At 42.0% G+C, this 15,092-nt stretch overlaps 2 protein-coding genes across 2 annotated transcripts; one reads left to right on the forward strand and one right to left on the reverse strand.

The window, feature by feature from the left end:
* Positions 1-457: 457 nt before the first annotated feature.
* On the reverse strand, positions 458-2,276 carry LOC147260068 (isotocin-neurophysin IT 1-like). Its single transcript, XM_086205345.1, has 4 exons — positions 2,223-2,276; positions 2,006-2,127; positions 1,490-1,694; positions 458-684 (listed from the first exon to the last, which is right to left on the reverse strand). Exons 2-4 carry the CDS (start codon positions 2,123-2,125, stop codon positions 539-541), a joined length of 471 nt encoding a protein of 156 aa, XP_086061471.1. The 5' UTR covers positions 2,126-2,127; positions 2,223-2,276; the 3' UTR covers positions 458-538.
* Positions 2,277-4,679: 2,403 nt separating this feature from the next.
* Positions 4,680-11,825, forward strand: znf366 (zinc finger protein 366). The gene is made up of 7 exons (XM_086205346.1): positions 4,680-4,797; positions 6,442-7,469; positions 7,560-7,727; positions 8,187-8,337; positions 8,615-8,806; positions 10,219-10,393; positions 10,486-11,825. Exons 2-7 carry the CDS (start codon positions 6,448-6,450, stop codon positions 11,139-11,141), a joined length of 2,364 nt encoding a protein of 787 aa, XP_086061472.1. The 5' UTR covers positions 4,680-4,797; positions 6,442-6,447; the 3' UTR covers positions 11,142-11,825.
* The last annotated feature ends 3,267 nt before the right edge of the window (positions 11,826-15,092 follow it).

Genomic DNA, 15,092 nt, shown 5'->3' on the forward strand with positions numbered 1-15,092 from the left:
ATATTGTGTGCCTAGAGTTGTCCCCAGAGGACACACGCACGCACGCACGCATGCACGCACGCCCAGGATCAAGATGAGATCCTTTTGGCTTTATGTAGTAGTCTGCAGAGGGATTATGTAAAGCTGAATGAGAGATAAAGGCAACGTTGGCTTTGTGTTTGGTGATAGTACAATACAGCATAACTGTGCTGCAGTCTGATAAGGTTTGTCCTGACTATTGATCTTACAGCCAGGATTTTTAGATCATTTTTCTGCACAGGTTCCCCTCAGGTGAAGATTTCCAAAACATTCCAAAAATGTTATACTCTCTCAAAACTTTATTTCAACATGCAGATATCTGGATGACTACAGTCAGTATTCATCTCATCATTTTCATAAATACAAATATAGTGACAAAGGCACTCTACAGAAGTGCTCCAGCTGAAAGAGTCGAACCAGAGCGGTGACAAACATGCAACTATGATATTCTAGAACTACACGTTCTGATCCGTTCTTATAGCTGGAGTGTGTTCGATGAGACCTTGCAGTCAGGAGCAGCTCATTGGTGAATTCGATGAGAAGAACTGCTGCCAACCAGATGCAGGAGCCTGAGGATGATGTCACCTGGGTCACTGCCTTCAAATTGGCCAGCTTGATCTTCTCCCTCCTCTTCGATGAGGCAAGATTGGTCTGCGGTGCAGCTTTCTATGACAGGGATAACAAGGAGATAAACTTCTGTGCTACCACAACCCCATTTACAATCTGCGCAACAGTTGAATGTTGTTATCAGGTGACCTGGGAACACGAACCTTTAGATCAAGAGAAAAAGTGGAGTTCACAGTGACTTAAATGCTCTTCGCACAGACGAGAAAACTTACAATTTTCAACTTTAGTGAAGCTGGATGCATCAGTAAAATAACCTCTATTTATATTCATGCTATTGGCCTCCAAATCAACACTCTAATTCTCCAAAAACTAGTATTTTTCCTTTTTAACTACATTATCTCCAACAATAAAAGCATGTAGATGAGTACTGAGGATGGAAGTAATCTGAGATGTTTTTCCTCTCCAATTGCGGGTATGATGATGTCATTGTTATAGCACCCAGCTCAGGTGGTAAGACATGAACACAAACATCCAAACAATGCAGCCATAGATAGAAAATGGTTTGATCATCTACTCTGATGGTTCCCCCTCCAAACTACAGCTTTGATACTGTACGTGTTAATCAGTGGAATTTTGTGGTGTAAAACATCGACACATTACATTTGCAACGTTTTGCCGGCTTCATCTGACGAATATCACACATCAGTCAGTTCTTCTCTTCTGCTTTAAAATAGTAGTTGCAAGTGGAAGGACAGCACAACTTCCTGTGCAGCCTTAAACTACTTTTAAGAGAGGTAAAGAAGAATTTATTTCCTGTATGTAATAGTCTTAATCTGTAGTTTTCCTGTAGCCAATATTGGAGGCACTTAAACTGGAAGCGGAACAACCCAAGACACTTCCTGACCTGCATCACAGCAGAGTCCTGAAGCAGCACAGCGTCCACCTTCAGATCCACAGGGTCTCCCTCCAGCCTGGCAGGGGGTGAGCAGGTAGTTCTCCTCCATACAGTGAGCTGATTCCAGGGAGCCCATCAAGCAGCCGATGCCCTCCCCGCAGCAGATATTGGGGCCAAAGCAGCGGCCCCTGTCCCCTGGACCACAGGACATGCACTGCAAGAGACAAGTCATTCTGACTTAGTTTCTCAGAATTCTCTTTTGTTTTCACAATAACTTTTTACACCATTAAGACTTTTCTCTACGGTCAAAAGTCTCTCCTGCACACTTTCTTACATTCTTAATCCACCAGTCCTCTGACCCCTATTGAGGCAAAACTCACCATACTAGTCTTTCCCAAGTAAATTGTTGCAATTCAAATAACTTTTTAGGAAGACAATCCAGAAAACATTTGAAATTTTTACATTTGACTATGCGACTCATGCCCAAACATAACAACTAATAAGGCAAGAGGGAAGTCAGCTCACCTTGCGGAGTGGGGCATCCATGATGGACCTCTTCCCACCGATGGGACAGTTAGAGATGTAGCACGCCGAACAGACGGACAGGAGAAAAAGAAGACATACGGACACCGCGGCTCCAGTCATTTCTGCTGAGAAAGTAACAAACAGGAGAAAAAAATGAATCTGTCAGCACCAAGGACTGTACAGCCGAATTTAGAACCACAAAACAGAATCTACTCACTTGTTGCTTAATGTCTTGATGAACAGTAGAAGTATTTCAGATGCTTGTCCACTGCGGTCCTCTTCTTTTGTGGTGCTGCTGACCTGTCTTATATACTTTCAAAGCGTCTTTTGAGAGTGACCCAGAAACCCAAAAGCCACTTAGAGATCTTTAATGAGTCTGTCTGAGTTGCCGCCACCCTCAGTGATGAAGCTGACCACTGGGCAGGTCAAAGGGCTGGGTGGTTCTGTGGTCCGGTTTACGTCACGCTATTGAGTATCATTAGAGGAGGACTCGTGGCGCGTGTCTGTGCATGTTTGAGGTGACATAAAGTTGGAGAGGTCACGAAGAGGTGAAATTATACAGAGCAAGAATGAACATCGGGATAGTAAAACTGTAATCCATTTTTTTTTAAATATAAGGAGATGCATTTCACTTCACGCAGAAGTCTGATCTCCTTCAAAAACACTGGAGAAAGTTTAAGTTTTAAAGATCATGAGAAGTCCATCTCTGAACCTGCTGAGCTGCCATGTTGGATTCCTCCCAGACCAAAACAGATGTTTGTAACCAACCCGAACGATGACAAAAACATGATTACACAGACACATACTTTCTAATTTTACATTTTTATTTATAAACTCCCTTATTCACCAATGCAATTGAAGCACACATCACCCAGGTCTTAGGTTAATTGGCCTTATAAGCTAATTAAAACCACTAATGATCAGCCACAACCCTCGGATGACAGTTTCACTGTACCAATGAGATGAGTTCAATTAGAGCAGCTCACTCCTGATTCACAAACTGCCACCTCATCCTAATTAATAACAGAGTTGATCATGTCTTGGTTCACTAACTTTACTGTCACGAGGTTGTATTTCGACATAGAGACGTGAGCTGACAACCAAGGAGGTTGTTTGTTTGTTTATGTGTCTCCCTGGATTACACAAAAAACTTATGGAGGCATAAAACCAGATCCATTTAATGACTAATTTAATATTTGGAGAATTTTTTGAGACTTTCCAGACTTATTCACACACACACACACACACACACACACACACACACACACACACACACACACACACACACACACGGACATACACATACATTAATGTTAGCAAGGTTTCATATTTCAGTTTAAAACCTTAACTTAGCAAGCTGTCACTCTCTATATTAATATATACTGCCTCTTAGTGCATGTGTTGACACATTCCTTCCTTCCATCCATCCATCCATCCATTGCCTACCATTTATCCTGTTAATGGTTGTGGGGGGGCTGGAGCCTATTCCAGCTGCCTTCGGGTCACCAGTCCATCACAGGGCCAACACATATAGACAGACAACCATTCACACCTACTGTCAATTTAGAGTATCTGAGTAACCTAATTTGCACATGTTTGGACTGTGGGAGGAAGCCGCAGTACCCAGAGAGAACCCTTGCAGGTATAGGGGTAACATGCAAACTCCACACAGAAAGATCCCGTGCTGGAACCCAGAACCTTCCTGCTGTGAGGCAACAGTGCTAACCACTGCGCCACCGTTATTGTTGTTTGTACATGACAACATGTGTCATGCTAGAGGTCCAACAAAAGAGACCAAAGGTTATTTTGTAATTTAGAGGAATGATACAGCTTATCTTTCTAAAGGCAGAAAAAGGAAAATCAGTTTTTTACAGAGGTAGGTGTTAGCTGCAGCTGAAATGGAATATTTTAAAATGCGCACGAAGATCCCTCTGCCTCTCATACTGTCACAGGCATTGATTAATTCCCTAATTTAGCCCCAGAACAAGTGACAGGACTTACTGAGTGAAAAAGACCATTCATGGATTCATTTCTCCAGGAATTACTAATTCTACAGACATGGCTGATCCTTTTTGTGCTTGTGTATTTTGGTCTTTGATACTATTTAGGAGCGTTTGGGCTGTGTCTGGAGTGTGATTATACTGACCTCTATTGGTGACATATTTATTAAGGATGTGAAGTGAAAATTGTTATCATGATAATTGCATTTTCTCCTTTTAAGAGGACAGCAGTTCCTTGCTTTGATAGCTTGATCCTGATGAAGGCCATGCATAGCTGTTACAGGTGATCTGCTCAACATTTTCTAGCCCTACATTAAGTGCTTTGGAAGGAGAGTGCACTGGATTTTCATTTATATTAAAAGATGACAACTGTTAGTGAGATGCTCCCCCATCAGTGCATGTCACTTCACCGCTGCTTAACTTTCAAAGTGCATTGTTTTCTAGGGAAACATCAAATCTCGCCTCACCACATTCCTGCAAATGCTGTGCAAATCCCTATTTCATAGAGAAATGGAGATGTCTATCTACTGTTTCCTTATTTTTCTGCAGGAAGGCACTAGGCTTGTTGACTTCCTCTCCCCTCCCTTCCTTCCTTTTCTCCGAAGGTACTCATCTGAAAAATGAGAACAAAGTGATTGTTCCTGTTCTCTTTCTTAAGTCACTTCAAATGCTATCCGTGGATGGGCTGCTCATTGTCAGGAGAGTTGCTCTGCGCGCAGGAGGGAGAGAAGCTGCAGCAGCCGGCATCAAACCACAGCATCATAGAAAACACACTCTGCTAACACTCAACTGGTAAGTTACACACACACACACACACACACACACACACACACACACACACACACACACACACACACACACACACACACACACAGACTTGACAGCAGCTTTGCACCCAAACACACACTTACATGGCACTGACTGGCACAACGGTGAGGAGGGGCTTCTGTTTTAATGGATTGCTTGGAATGCAGTGAGGGAAAATAGAGGTCTAGGGTCCTTTCACGGTGCACCTTCCTCACAAATGTAACAGGTGAAGAGGATAATAAAAGAGGAGGAGCACTTTGAAAAGTCATCAGAAAGAGTTTTAGTATGCATGAAAACATAAAAATGTTGGAAGTGGAGAAATAACAAACACTGAGATGTAAGTGATTGCATGGAATGTTTGCGAATGTTTACACTGTAGATGCAATACAGTTTGTGTCACTTTTATAAGGCACTTCCATCGTTTCAATATCTGTTAAAAAAGATATTAAAAGGATGTTTTTTATTAATATGAAGGTATATTCCCTTTTCTTAGAGAGCATTGCATTTCTTTACCAAATCCTAAAGATGCTTGGCAGAAACAGTGGACACTTTTGAATTATGTGGAAATGAACTTTATCATCATCAACATTTTTAACCTTTTATACCGTAAAAGGCCTGCCGTATTACAACCAGGATATATGTGTGTAAACCTGCATGCTTAGTGACATCTAGGTTAACTGCGTAATCAGAATATACTTTGATAATCATTCTAATAACTGTTTGATCGATTCACTAACACATCCATTGCTCCAGCCTCTCAGTTGTGGTTGACCTTTGTTTCAAGAATAGCACATAAGTTGGTTTGGTGGGAGAATAACATTTAAAAAAAATGTCATCTTAGAATGTATTCTGTAGCTATCTTAAAATTATCATAATTGAAGAGAAAACAGTCAAGTGCATTAATCAATTTTTATAATCTTCGCTTATGAGTGTATGTCAACACGTTTAGTGCGTACCATTATAAATAGTTGCTTTATCTAATTCAGACAATAAAGCAGAGGTGGTCATGCAGCAGTTTTCATTGACAAGCACTGAACTACAGAATAAACAGCACTAGAACAGATGCATATTGCTCAGCTCTGTTTTGAAGGTCATGCAGAAGTACAACAGTTCCCCCCTGCAATTATCATCCACGACTATCATCGTCATGACGGTATGCACAGACACTGCAGTGACGATCATGATACTAATAGCTCTATTAGCCTTGTTTCAGTTATTTAATTGAACTCAGGCTGCACATGCAGATATGAATTAAATTATCATGCATGTGAGAGGAGGAGAAAAGCTTCAGTTATTACTTTCTGTCAGTGCAAAAAAAAAAGTGAAAAAAGATGACCAGAGGAAAGAAAAAGAGATGGAGAAGCGAAAAGTGGGCGGGTGGTAAAGGTGACCCTGTGACAGATAAGTTCCTGATTTTAAGAAGAAGAGATCTTTGAGAAAGGAAGAAGTGAAAGGTTTCAGGTTTAACAGTGAAAGGTGTGGGTGTCACCGTCATACATTTGTCCGGTGATGTTCCCTGAACACCTTTTCAGAGAGACAAATCATAAATAGAAATCAAACACTTAGTCATCAACTCCTCTGCAACTGATGTGTGAAACAGTGACCTTTCATTCTTTGCTTCTTTTGCAGAAAGAGATGGAAACAGACCCAGTAAGTTTCTCACGAGCAAGAAGTCCTTGTCTTAGAGATGAGCTGCGGCAAGCATCTCAGCGCACTTTCTATCTAACTCCACCTCCGCTCCTTATTAAGCCCCCAAAATTCTCCCCTTCAAGATATCCCAGTGTATCACCAACCAGAGAGGCCTGCAGTGAATTAGGACCACCTGACTTCTTTCCCACGCTTGGCCCTAGCTACATCCACAAAGAAGGATCACAAAAACGCAAAAGAACTCCTTTCAAAGTAGATGCTCATGGAGGTGAAAGTCCTGATAGAGAACCAGAGGAAGAGGAGGACAGAAGCAGGAAGAGGACAGTGGATCTCTCCCATGTTCCCCTCTCCCTCTCGCCCTGCCCCATTCCTACCCTGTCTCCGAAGCCCATCCAGGGTATGATCGAGCTTAACAGACTGCAGCTTCATCACAGACCGTCAGCTATGACTCTACCTATACAGGTGAAACAGGAGCCCATCAGTCCCTCCCCTGTCTGGCCTCCCTCTCCTCTCCTCCTTCACCCTCCATACTTCCCCCCTCTCCACCACAGCCTCCTACCTTACCCCTTCTTCGTGCCCAGGCCTGTCATGCACTTCTCCCCTGGCACTTTCTACCCCAGAGAGGACCTCGGGCCTGGCCACCGCAGCCGTGATGGGCCTCCTAGAGGTGGGATGAGCAGCACAGAGAAGTTGGGTCTTAACATCCACGTTGATGAAAGCTACTATGTAGATGTGGGCGGTGATCAGAAGCGATGGAAATGTCGAATGTGTGAGAAATCCTACACCTCCAAGTACAACCTAGTCACACATATCCTGGGGCACAACGGTATTAAACCACATGGATGCCATCTCTGTGGCAAACTGTTCAAGCAGCTGAGCCACCTGCACACACACCTGCTTACCCACCAGGGCATGCGGCCGCACAAGTGCCAGGTGTGCCATAAAGCCTTCACACAAACCAGCCACTTGAAGAGACACATGATGCAGCACAGTGACGTGAAGCCATACAGGTATGTTTGGTTGCAGGATTTTTGTTGTTGTGCTTTTCACTGAATTTTATTTAAATTTATGTCATGCACAAATTTTCTCTACCCCACTAGTTGCCGGGTGTGTGGTCGTGGATTTGCCTACCCCAGCGAGCTTCGTGCTCATGAACTGAAGCATGAAAAAGGCCAGGAGAACATATGTGTTGAGTGTGGTCTGGACTTCCCCACACTAGCCCAGCTTAAGAGGCACCTGACAGCCCACCGTGGCCCCACACAGTACAGGTGAGCTCCCTTTACTGAAAGTCTTTAAAAAAATGATTGCATGTGGAATTCCTTTCACTTTCTGGAAAAATGTTAGCTGATATGGCTGTACCTAAAACTGAAGTTACAGCTGGTTAGCTTAGCTTAGCACAAAGTCTGACTTGAACTCACTAGATTAGTACACTAATAACACAAGCAAGGACTTGTTGCACAACACATCTTAAAACAGAACGTGAAACAAAACGAAACAATGACACGCAGCAGTAAGTAGTAAGCATCAGAGATGCTGGTAGGCTGATTGGGGCATTTTTTTAAAATGTAAGTAAGACTAACTGCATCCTGCCCTTGAAGTAAATTGAGAATGGTCTTTTTTTGTGGGAAGAAAGAATGAATTGAAAAGAATGAACGGCAAAATATTACAGCTTTGATTCTCCAGTCCTCTGTTGTTTTATTTGAATTGAACACTTGTTGTCCTTGCAGGTGTTCAGAGTGCCAGAAGACTTTCCAGTACCCGAGTCAGCTCCAAAACCACATGATGAAGCACAAAGACATCCGACCGTACATCTGCAGTGAGTGCGGGATGGAGTTCATCCAGTCACATCACCTGAAACAGCACACGCTCACGCACAAAGTAGGTTTAACTCTCTGGACAACTTGATCTCTTCAGCATCCCAAACTTTTCTCGTTTGAAAGACGACTAAAAGATGGTAGACGCAGAAATTTTTGTGCTTTCATTTTTGTGCTTTCATTTTTGTGCTTTCATTTTTGTGCTTTCATTTTTGTGCCATCATTTAACTGAAACAATATGATTTTTAGATGTGATCTAAACCTCCTTAATTTAGGATTTATATATATTTACGTAATTTAAAAAAATAGAATTTAACCATAGACATTTGCTACATCTTCAGGGCGTGAAGGAGCACAAGTGTCGCATCTGTGGTCGTGAGTTCACTCTGTTGGCTAACATGAAGCGCCACGTCCTCATCCACACAAACATACGGGCCTACCAGTGCCATAAGTGTTTCAAGAGCTTCGTCCAAAAGCAGACTCTCAAGGCTCACATGATCGTCCATTCTGACATCAAACCTTATAAATGCAAGGTGGGTTCAGCTAAGCATGCCAAATTGAATACTTTCTTTTATTAACAAAGGACTCCTTTGAAAGGTGTTTGGATAAAAGCTGTTCAGCAAATTAACCAAGCATGCAGTGTTTAGCTGCTATTAAAGGACTTCTCCGCTGTTCTTGGGTGTCTGTTTTGACCTTGGCGTTTAGAAGAAGGCCTGAGACGATGACCAGATAGCAGAGAGGCTTTTGGCAGTGGGTGCCTCCTTGTTCGTAGGAAGGATATCGCTGCACAAACTGCCTCTCTAACAATGGCCTCCAGCCTCCCCAGAGAACAAGGCCCGCAAATAGATTTCATCTCGCTTTCTCTGCTGCTGGAGGGAGCTTCCTGTTTTCTCACGGTCCTCTTGGACAGTTTAGAGTCCCTCTCTCCTCCTGAAGGAAAGGACCACCCTAATAAAAAAGAATGGAGAGGAAGGACAGCGGAGGAGTTGCCCTTCCCTGTTCTGTTGCTTCCTCTTGCTCTGTCCCTCTGTTTTTCTTGTGTGTGTGTGTGTGTGTTGATGAGGGAGAGGAGGAGGAAGACAGAGAGGAAAAGAGGAAAACAAGGACAGTGGGAGGGAGATCTGCACATTCATTCATGATTACGTGTCACGCTACAACTCTGCATTCTGACTAAATTAGTCATCTCACAATGAAGATTTGGCAGACAGAGAAACACAATAGACGTGTAATGTTTGTGTGGCTTCAGTCAGAGTTTACTCCACCCTCCCCACAACATTTTAATGTGGAATGCTCTCTTTTTGCAAGGCAGTTTCTATCTTCAAGGGAATCTTCTAACATTGCAATTTGCATGCAAATGCAAAAGAATATTGTTTAAGTTCCCAGTGAATTCCCTGTCTGCACCCGCAGTTCCTTGCTCGTTGGATAGTAGATGTTTGCCTGTTCTAGGACTCATATTTGTACAGATTTGACTTCCTCATTCAAAACAGAATAGCCAGCCTGCGCATGGCAACATATTTCTCTGGGGGTATTGTACAAAAGAAGGCCTCGAAAGAAAGAAAGAAAGAAAGAAAGAAAGAAAGAAAGAAAGAAAGAAAGAAAGAAAGAAAGAAAGTTCCAAGTAGCCTGGGAGTGGCCTCGGAAGGTGATGAGCACAGAACATTCTGTCTTTTGTAGGTTTTCTTGTATTGGACTTTTTTGGAAGATAAGCTAATTTTTTTATTGAGCTAGATAATATTTTGTATAGTAAATATATAATTCAAGCAACTGGTTAGCCAAGCATACTGGCTGTAAAGAGAAGGAAAGTCATAGTCATCAACCATGAACATGGTAATTCACGTGGTAGTTGGATGAGGGTCTGAGCTGCAGGAGATATATTGACGTAAACAACTAAAAAAATGTCTACGGTTTCTTACCTTTCTTCCCAAAACTCTGTGTTATCTTTCAGCTTTGCGGCAAAGAGTTCAACAGGATGCATAATCTAATGGGCCACATGCATCTCCACTCAGACAGTAAACCTTTCAAATGCCTCTATTGCCCAAGCAAGTTTACCTTGAAGGGAAACCTCACCCGACACATGAAGGTCAAGCATGGTGTCATGGACAGAGGGCTGGATGAAAGATGTAAGAATGCACATGGATTATTTAAAAAAAAAAAAAAAGACAAAACTTTTAGATGCACAAACCCTTGATTTATTTTAATGCTCTGATTTCAGTGTTTAGGCAAAGGGGGCGGTTCTGTCTCTCCACTCCAATGGATCTCCTTACCCACTACAGCCAAAAGGAGCCATTTGATCTTTCCCAGAAGCCCTCAGGCTTGCCCGCTCTTCATCTATCCCAGTCCGATGGTGAGAGCGTCCCAGGAAGCTCATGTCAGGAGGAGGATGAGGAGAGTTTGTACAGAAGAAGTCAATACAGCCCTGAGGTGGATCAACATGAGCCTGCAGGTGAGGGTCGGTACATCCCTGATGTAGAGGAGAGAGGGCAAGGGTCTCCACCTGAGCAAAGGCAGGAGGAGAAGCAGATGTACCAGCGTGGTCGAGATGGCAGCACGTACAAGAGAGAGTTGGCAGCAGAAGGAAACTCATGTGATCCCACAGTTGACCAGGAAGAGTCCCAGGATGTTCCGGAGCTGGGTGATGACTCTGATTTTGAGATATGTGACCGGGAAAACTCTCGCCAGGAGAGATGTCACAGACCATCATGCGATTCTGATTACGAACTGGAAGAGCATGGAGAGCTTTATGAGGCACAGCATAGCAAGCAGCACTTGAATGAGTTTTTTGATGTTAAAATCAACGTGGCAGAGAGGAATCAGAGCAGATCTGAGACAGGTGAAGCTACCTGTCCACAGAAAGTGGAGGAAGAATGAAAGGAATATAAGACAAAGATGCAGGTTTAGGGAATTTTTTTTTGGAGAGTAAAATAGAGGGGATATGAAGGAAACAGGAGACAGTGTGTGGATCTCAAAAAATGTTTATGAAGCATGTAATAAATATATATATATATATATATAATAATAATTTTACAATAATGAATATATCACAGTTACTGACAGCACAAACAACAAATAAGTGAATTAAAAGCTGTGAAGCAAGTTTCATGTACATGTTTTTATTGACCAACTCTGTGGAAAGCTCTGGGACATTGACATTGGGGTCCGTAAATAAGACACAAGATCTATTTAAGGTGTTTATGAATACTTTTTGTTAACCTTACAACACAATTTTACTTGTAGCATGACTCCAAATATCTTATATCTTCTTGTGTGATATTAAAGTGAAGAATTCTTCATTTGTCATCATATTTTGTTTTTATTTCTGGGATTTAATTTTGTTGTTTTTGGGCTACATTGTATTCAATGTTTATCTGATTTGTGTATGTATCTGATTTGTTGGGAGTGATACTGTGTTTTTTTTTAAGGTATGGCAATGCTTGAGTTACTTAAATCTTGAAATGTATCTGTGAAATAAACTGTGATTTTTCATTTTGTCGAATTGTGTAATGTTGCCTACTTTGTTAATTCAAACTAGGGGTTGACAGTGTCTTCACTGTGTGGCAGCTTTTGTCAACTGAATATGATAAATATAAAAATAAAAGGTTTAATGCATGAACCTGCAGTACTGTATGTTTTTATCAAATAAATGTGCCTGTAAATCTCGAGACACGATTGCTTCTGAGCTTCTGTAAGCCCTCCTTTCTCCTCCTGCCTCTTGTTTCAAAGCAGAGGAAGAGGAAAACACCTCTCCCCTTCTCTCTTTTAGGCCGTGATCAAACAGCAGTGACGGACACAGTGGGTGTCCAAGACAAAGGCTTCATATGTCTGTATGAGTCAAAAAAGGCATTGTTTGTGCTCGGGGTAAACGCTTCATTGAAAATGGCAATATTAGTTCAAATTAAATACTTGTGTTTAAATTGACAACATCAAATGTTGACACATTTTAAGCTTTTTGCACATCATTTAATCACATTAAGGTGAGGGAAAGAGTGCTCTTCCGATATCTGGCCGTCAACTGATTCCCTTCTGATGGTTCACATTTACTACGGCTGTTAAAAGGAAGGTTTTCGTCGCCCCTATTGCAGGATGTGCTTGCTCATGGAGAATTGTTGGGTGGCACTAGACCTGCTCTACTTGTAAAGAGTCATGAGATAACTTTTGTTGTGATTTGGCGCTATATAAATAAAATTGACTTGACCTGACTTGTCTGCATAAAATCAACACAAAAGCCAAGAAACATGATGTCTCATGATAATATGCAAAATGCTGTGTAATCGCGACGTGCACGTAGTGGGTTTATTTTTGGTCAGCCTACTTGCTGCAAATGATGACTGGCATTCGATTGTGAGGGACCCATGTCAGGAATGTGCAAGCGATCTCTGTTTGTTGTAGTTGGATGTCGATCACACGATGAGTCACAAATGTACAGAGGCAGTTATAGACAGAGATTTCTTGGTTTTGTTTTTTCTTTTGCTACAGTATTAGTTATAATAAGTTTTGAGGGCTCTCTCAGCCTTCTCCCTTGTTTCGCGGCAACCCTTGCAGTGTTGGTTAGGCTTCTGGGAATAAGTGCACTGTGATCAGGACCATAAACGTAAAATACAAATTACACTAAAGCAACAAATTATTTATTCCGTACTTTCGTGTATTCCTCTCCACGGTGTGCTAAAGCACGGACCTTCATCCTAACAGTTCAGGTAAACAACATGTTATTTCTTGTCACATGAAATGCAGAACAGAAGCTTCTCTTTTTCTAATAGACATCACCACCGTGTCCTATAGGGTGAAACTGCAATCAGTATGAGGAAGTTCTCACATCCTCCCGTCCTTTCCTCTCCTCACCTACCTGTTTCAACCTCAACCAGCAGCTCAGAGACAAACCACAGTTGTGTGTGCATCTCTATCGGTAATGCTGCTTCTTTTACTGGCATCATGTGTAATCTCTAGAGAAAAACACGTTTGGTCTCAGGGGCCCCATCGCAGAGGTGGGCGTACATTCAACCGCTCTGGGTGTTTTTTGGGAAGCGAAATTTTCCAGATCATATGAATTCAAACAGAGGTGAACAGGTAAATCCTGCTCTGATGGGAAAATGAATCCCGTCGTGCTTTGCAAAGACAAAGCAAAGCAAAGCACTTTGCAGTGGTGTCAATTATTACCAAAATAATAATGTTGTGATTGTAGATAATGAATGGTTTTGCACCAACCTAATCAATAAAAGTTGGTGATTCATTCTCACTTGGAAAATATTAGTACAGTAATATTCATATTAGTATTTCTAGTCTTTCCCATTTTGTCAAGCAAATGCTTAATCCAGTTATCACTAGTCAACCAATCATTGTTTACATGCTTCCTGCAGCTGTACACATTCAGAGTAAAAATGATCGTCATCACTCAGTGTAGAAACAAAATCCATCCATCCATTTTTTTCCCTTTATCCTGTTAAGGGTTGGGTGGGTGGGCTGGAGTCTATCCCAGCAGCCTTAAGGCGTGAGGCGGGGTTCACCCTGGACAGGTCACCAGTCCATCACATTCATACCTACAGTCAATTTAGAGTATCACTCAGCCTCGTCCCCTCTTGATGTCTTTGGACTGTGGGAGGAAGCTGGAGTACCAGAGAGAACCCACACAGGAAAAGGGAGAACATAGAGACTCCACACAGAAAGATCCTGTGCTGGAGCCGGGGCTTGAACCTAGACCCTTCTTGTCGTGAGCCAACAGTGCTAACCACTGCACCACCGTGCCACCAGAAATAAAATCCATAGAAAATATATGAAAAAAAATGAAAGTTGTCTCATATTTTTTAAAAGGTACAGAAAAACCCACAGTACACCCTCTTACTGTGACCATTAGAATTTATTCAATGTTAACGAAGCATTTTTTAGTGTACCAATAACTAGTGCTTAAAATAGAAAAAACCAAATTGCTAGTACTGCATGAATCAGCCAAAAACACCAAATCAAACACTTACACTCAGAATCACTACAGTGATGTGTTTACTCAAAGGGAGAGTTGTTTACCAAACTATCCAACCATCCATCCATTTTCAGTGTGTTGCTTACACCAGTAGGAGTGATTTTCTGAGTGGGTCGTCCGGCAAAGAGCACTGTATCCTGTCATGGCAGTGTCTTGGGTGAGTCCTGAATAGTGGAGTGACTACTGCATGTCCAAAATTCCACTGAGGAATCAGGGTCTGCTGCCCTGGAGAGAACGTTGGACTTGAAACCTTTTTTAAAACCCATCTTACACTAACAGTTGAATTGTGGCTGATTAGATCCTGTGTTGTTTTTCTTTTATTGGAGTCCAAGGCTCCTGTAAACTCCAAGGCCGGTGTAAAACATTTTAAAATATCTTGAACCTTGATTTCATTCTAATCAGGTTTTTTTTTTTTAACCTCCCCTCATTCCCGCCTCTCTGAACGTGCTTGCTGATGAATCAACAGCAAAAACACCTGCAGCTCCAGCAGCCAGTTACCATATGAACTGCTGCAAGGGATTTCGAGCACCGCCAGTCTCATAGGTGCAAGCAGTGCGCTATTCATCTTCAGATTCTGTAGATGTAAAAAAAAAACAAAAACAAAACATTCTGGTCATCCAGTCTAAACATATTTCTGACAACTTTGTATTCAGACACCAATTTCCTATGTGATGCAATGGCTGAGAAACAAAAAAGGAAGCAGACAGGCGATGACCCATGACAGAGATAGTGAAATGACTACATCTGAATTCTTTGCATCACTCCAGCACATCCACAAACAAATACTTCTCTAAACAGGAGATTGTCTAGATAGAACATTTTTGATGAAAACTGATTGCGCACAGCTAACA

This window comes from Aulostomus chinensis, chromosome 6 (assembly GCF_037954235.1).
Source record: "Aulostomus chinensis isolate RoL2024-O1b breed Wild chromosome 6, RoL_Achi_v1.0, whole genome shotgun sequence".
In the NCBI taxonomy this organism is placed as follows: Eukaryota; Metazoa; Chordata; class Actinopteri; order Syngnathiformes; family Aulostomidae; genus Aulostomus; species Aulostomus chinensis.

Bases quoted from the DNA above. Each gene is read 5' to 3' on its own strand.
- znf366 (XM_086205346.1), top strand. From the start codon at position 6,448: ATGGAAACAGACCCAGTAAGTTTCTCACGAGCAAGAAGTCCTTGTCTT. The intron at 7,470-7,559 runs GTATGTTTGGTT...CTACCCCACTAG, and splicing joins AGTGACGTGAAGCCATACAG to TTGCCGGGTGTGTGGTCGTG. The intron at 10,394-10,485 runs GTAAGAATGCAC...CTCTGATTTCAG, and splicing joins CAGAGGGCTGGATGAAAGAT to TGTTTAGGCAAAGGGGGCGG.
- LOC147260068 (XM_086205345.1), bottom strand. From the start codon at position 2,125: ATGACTGGAGCCGCGGTGTCCGTATGTCTTCTTTTTCTCCTGTCCGTC. The intron at 1,695-2,005 runs GTGAGCTGACTT...TGTCTCTTGCAG, and splicing joins TGGATGCCCCACTCCGCAAG to TGCATGTCCTGTGGTCCAGG. The intron at 685-1,489 runs GTCAGGAAGTGT...TCCCTGTCATAG, and splicing joins AGGACTCTGCTGTGATGCAG to AAAGCTGCACCGCAGACCAA.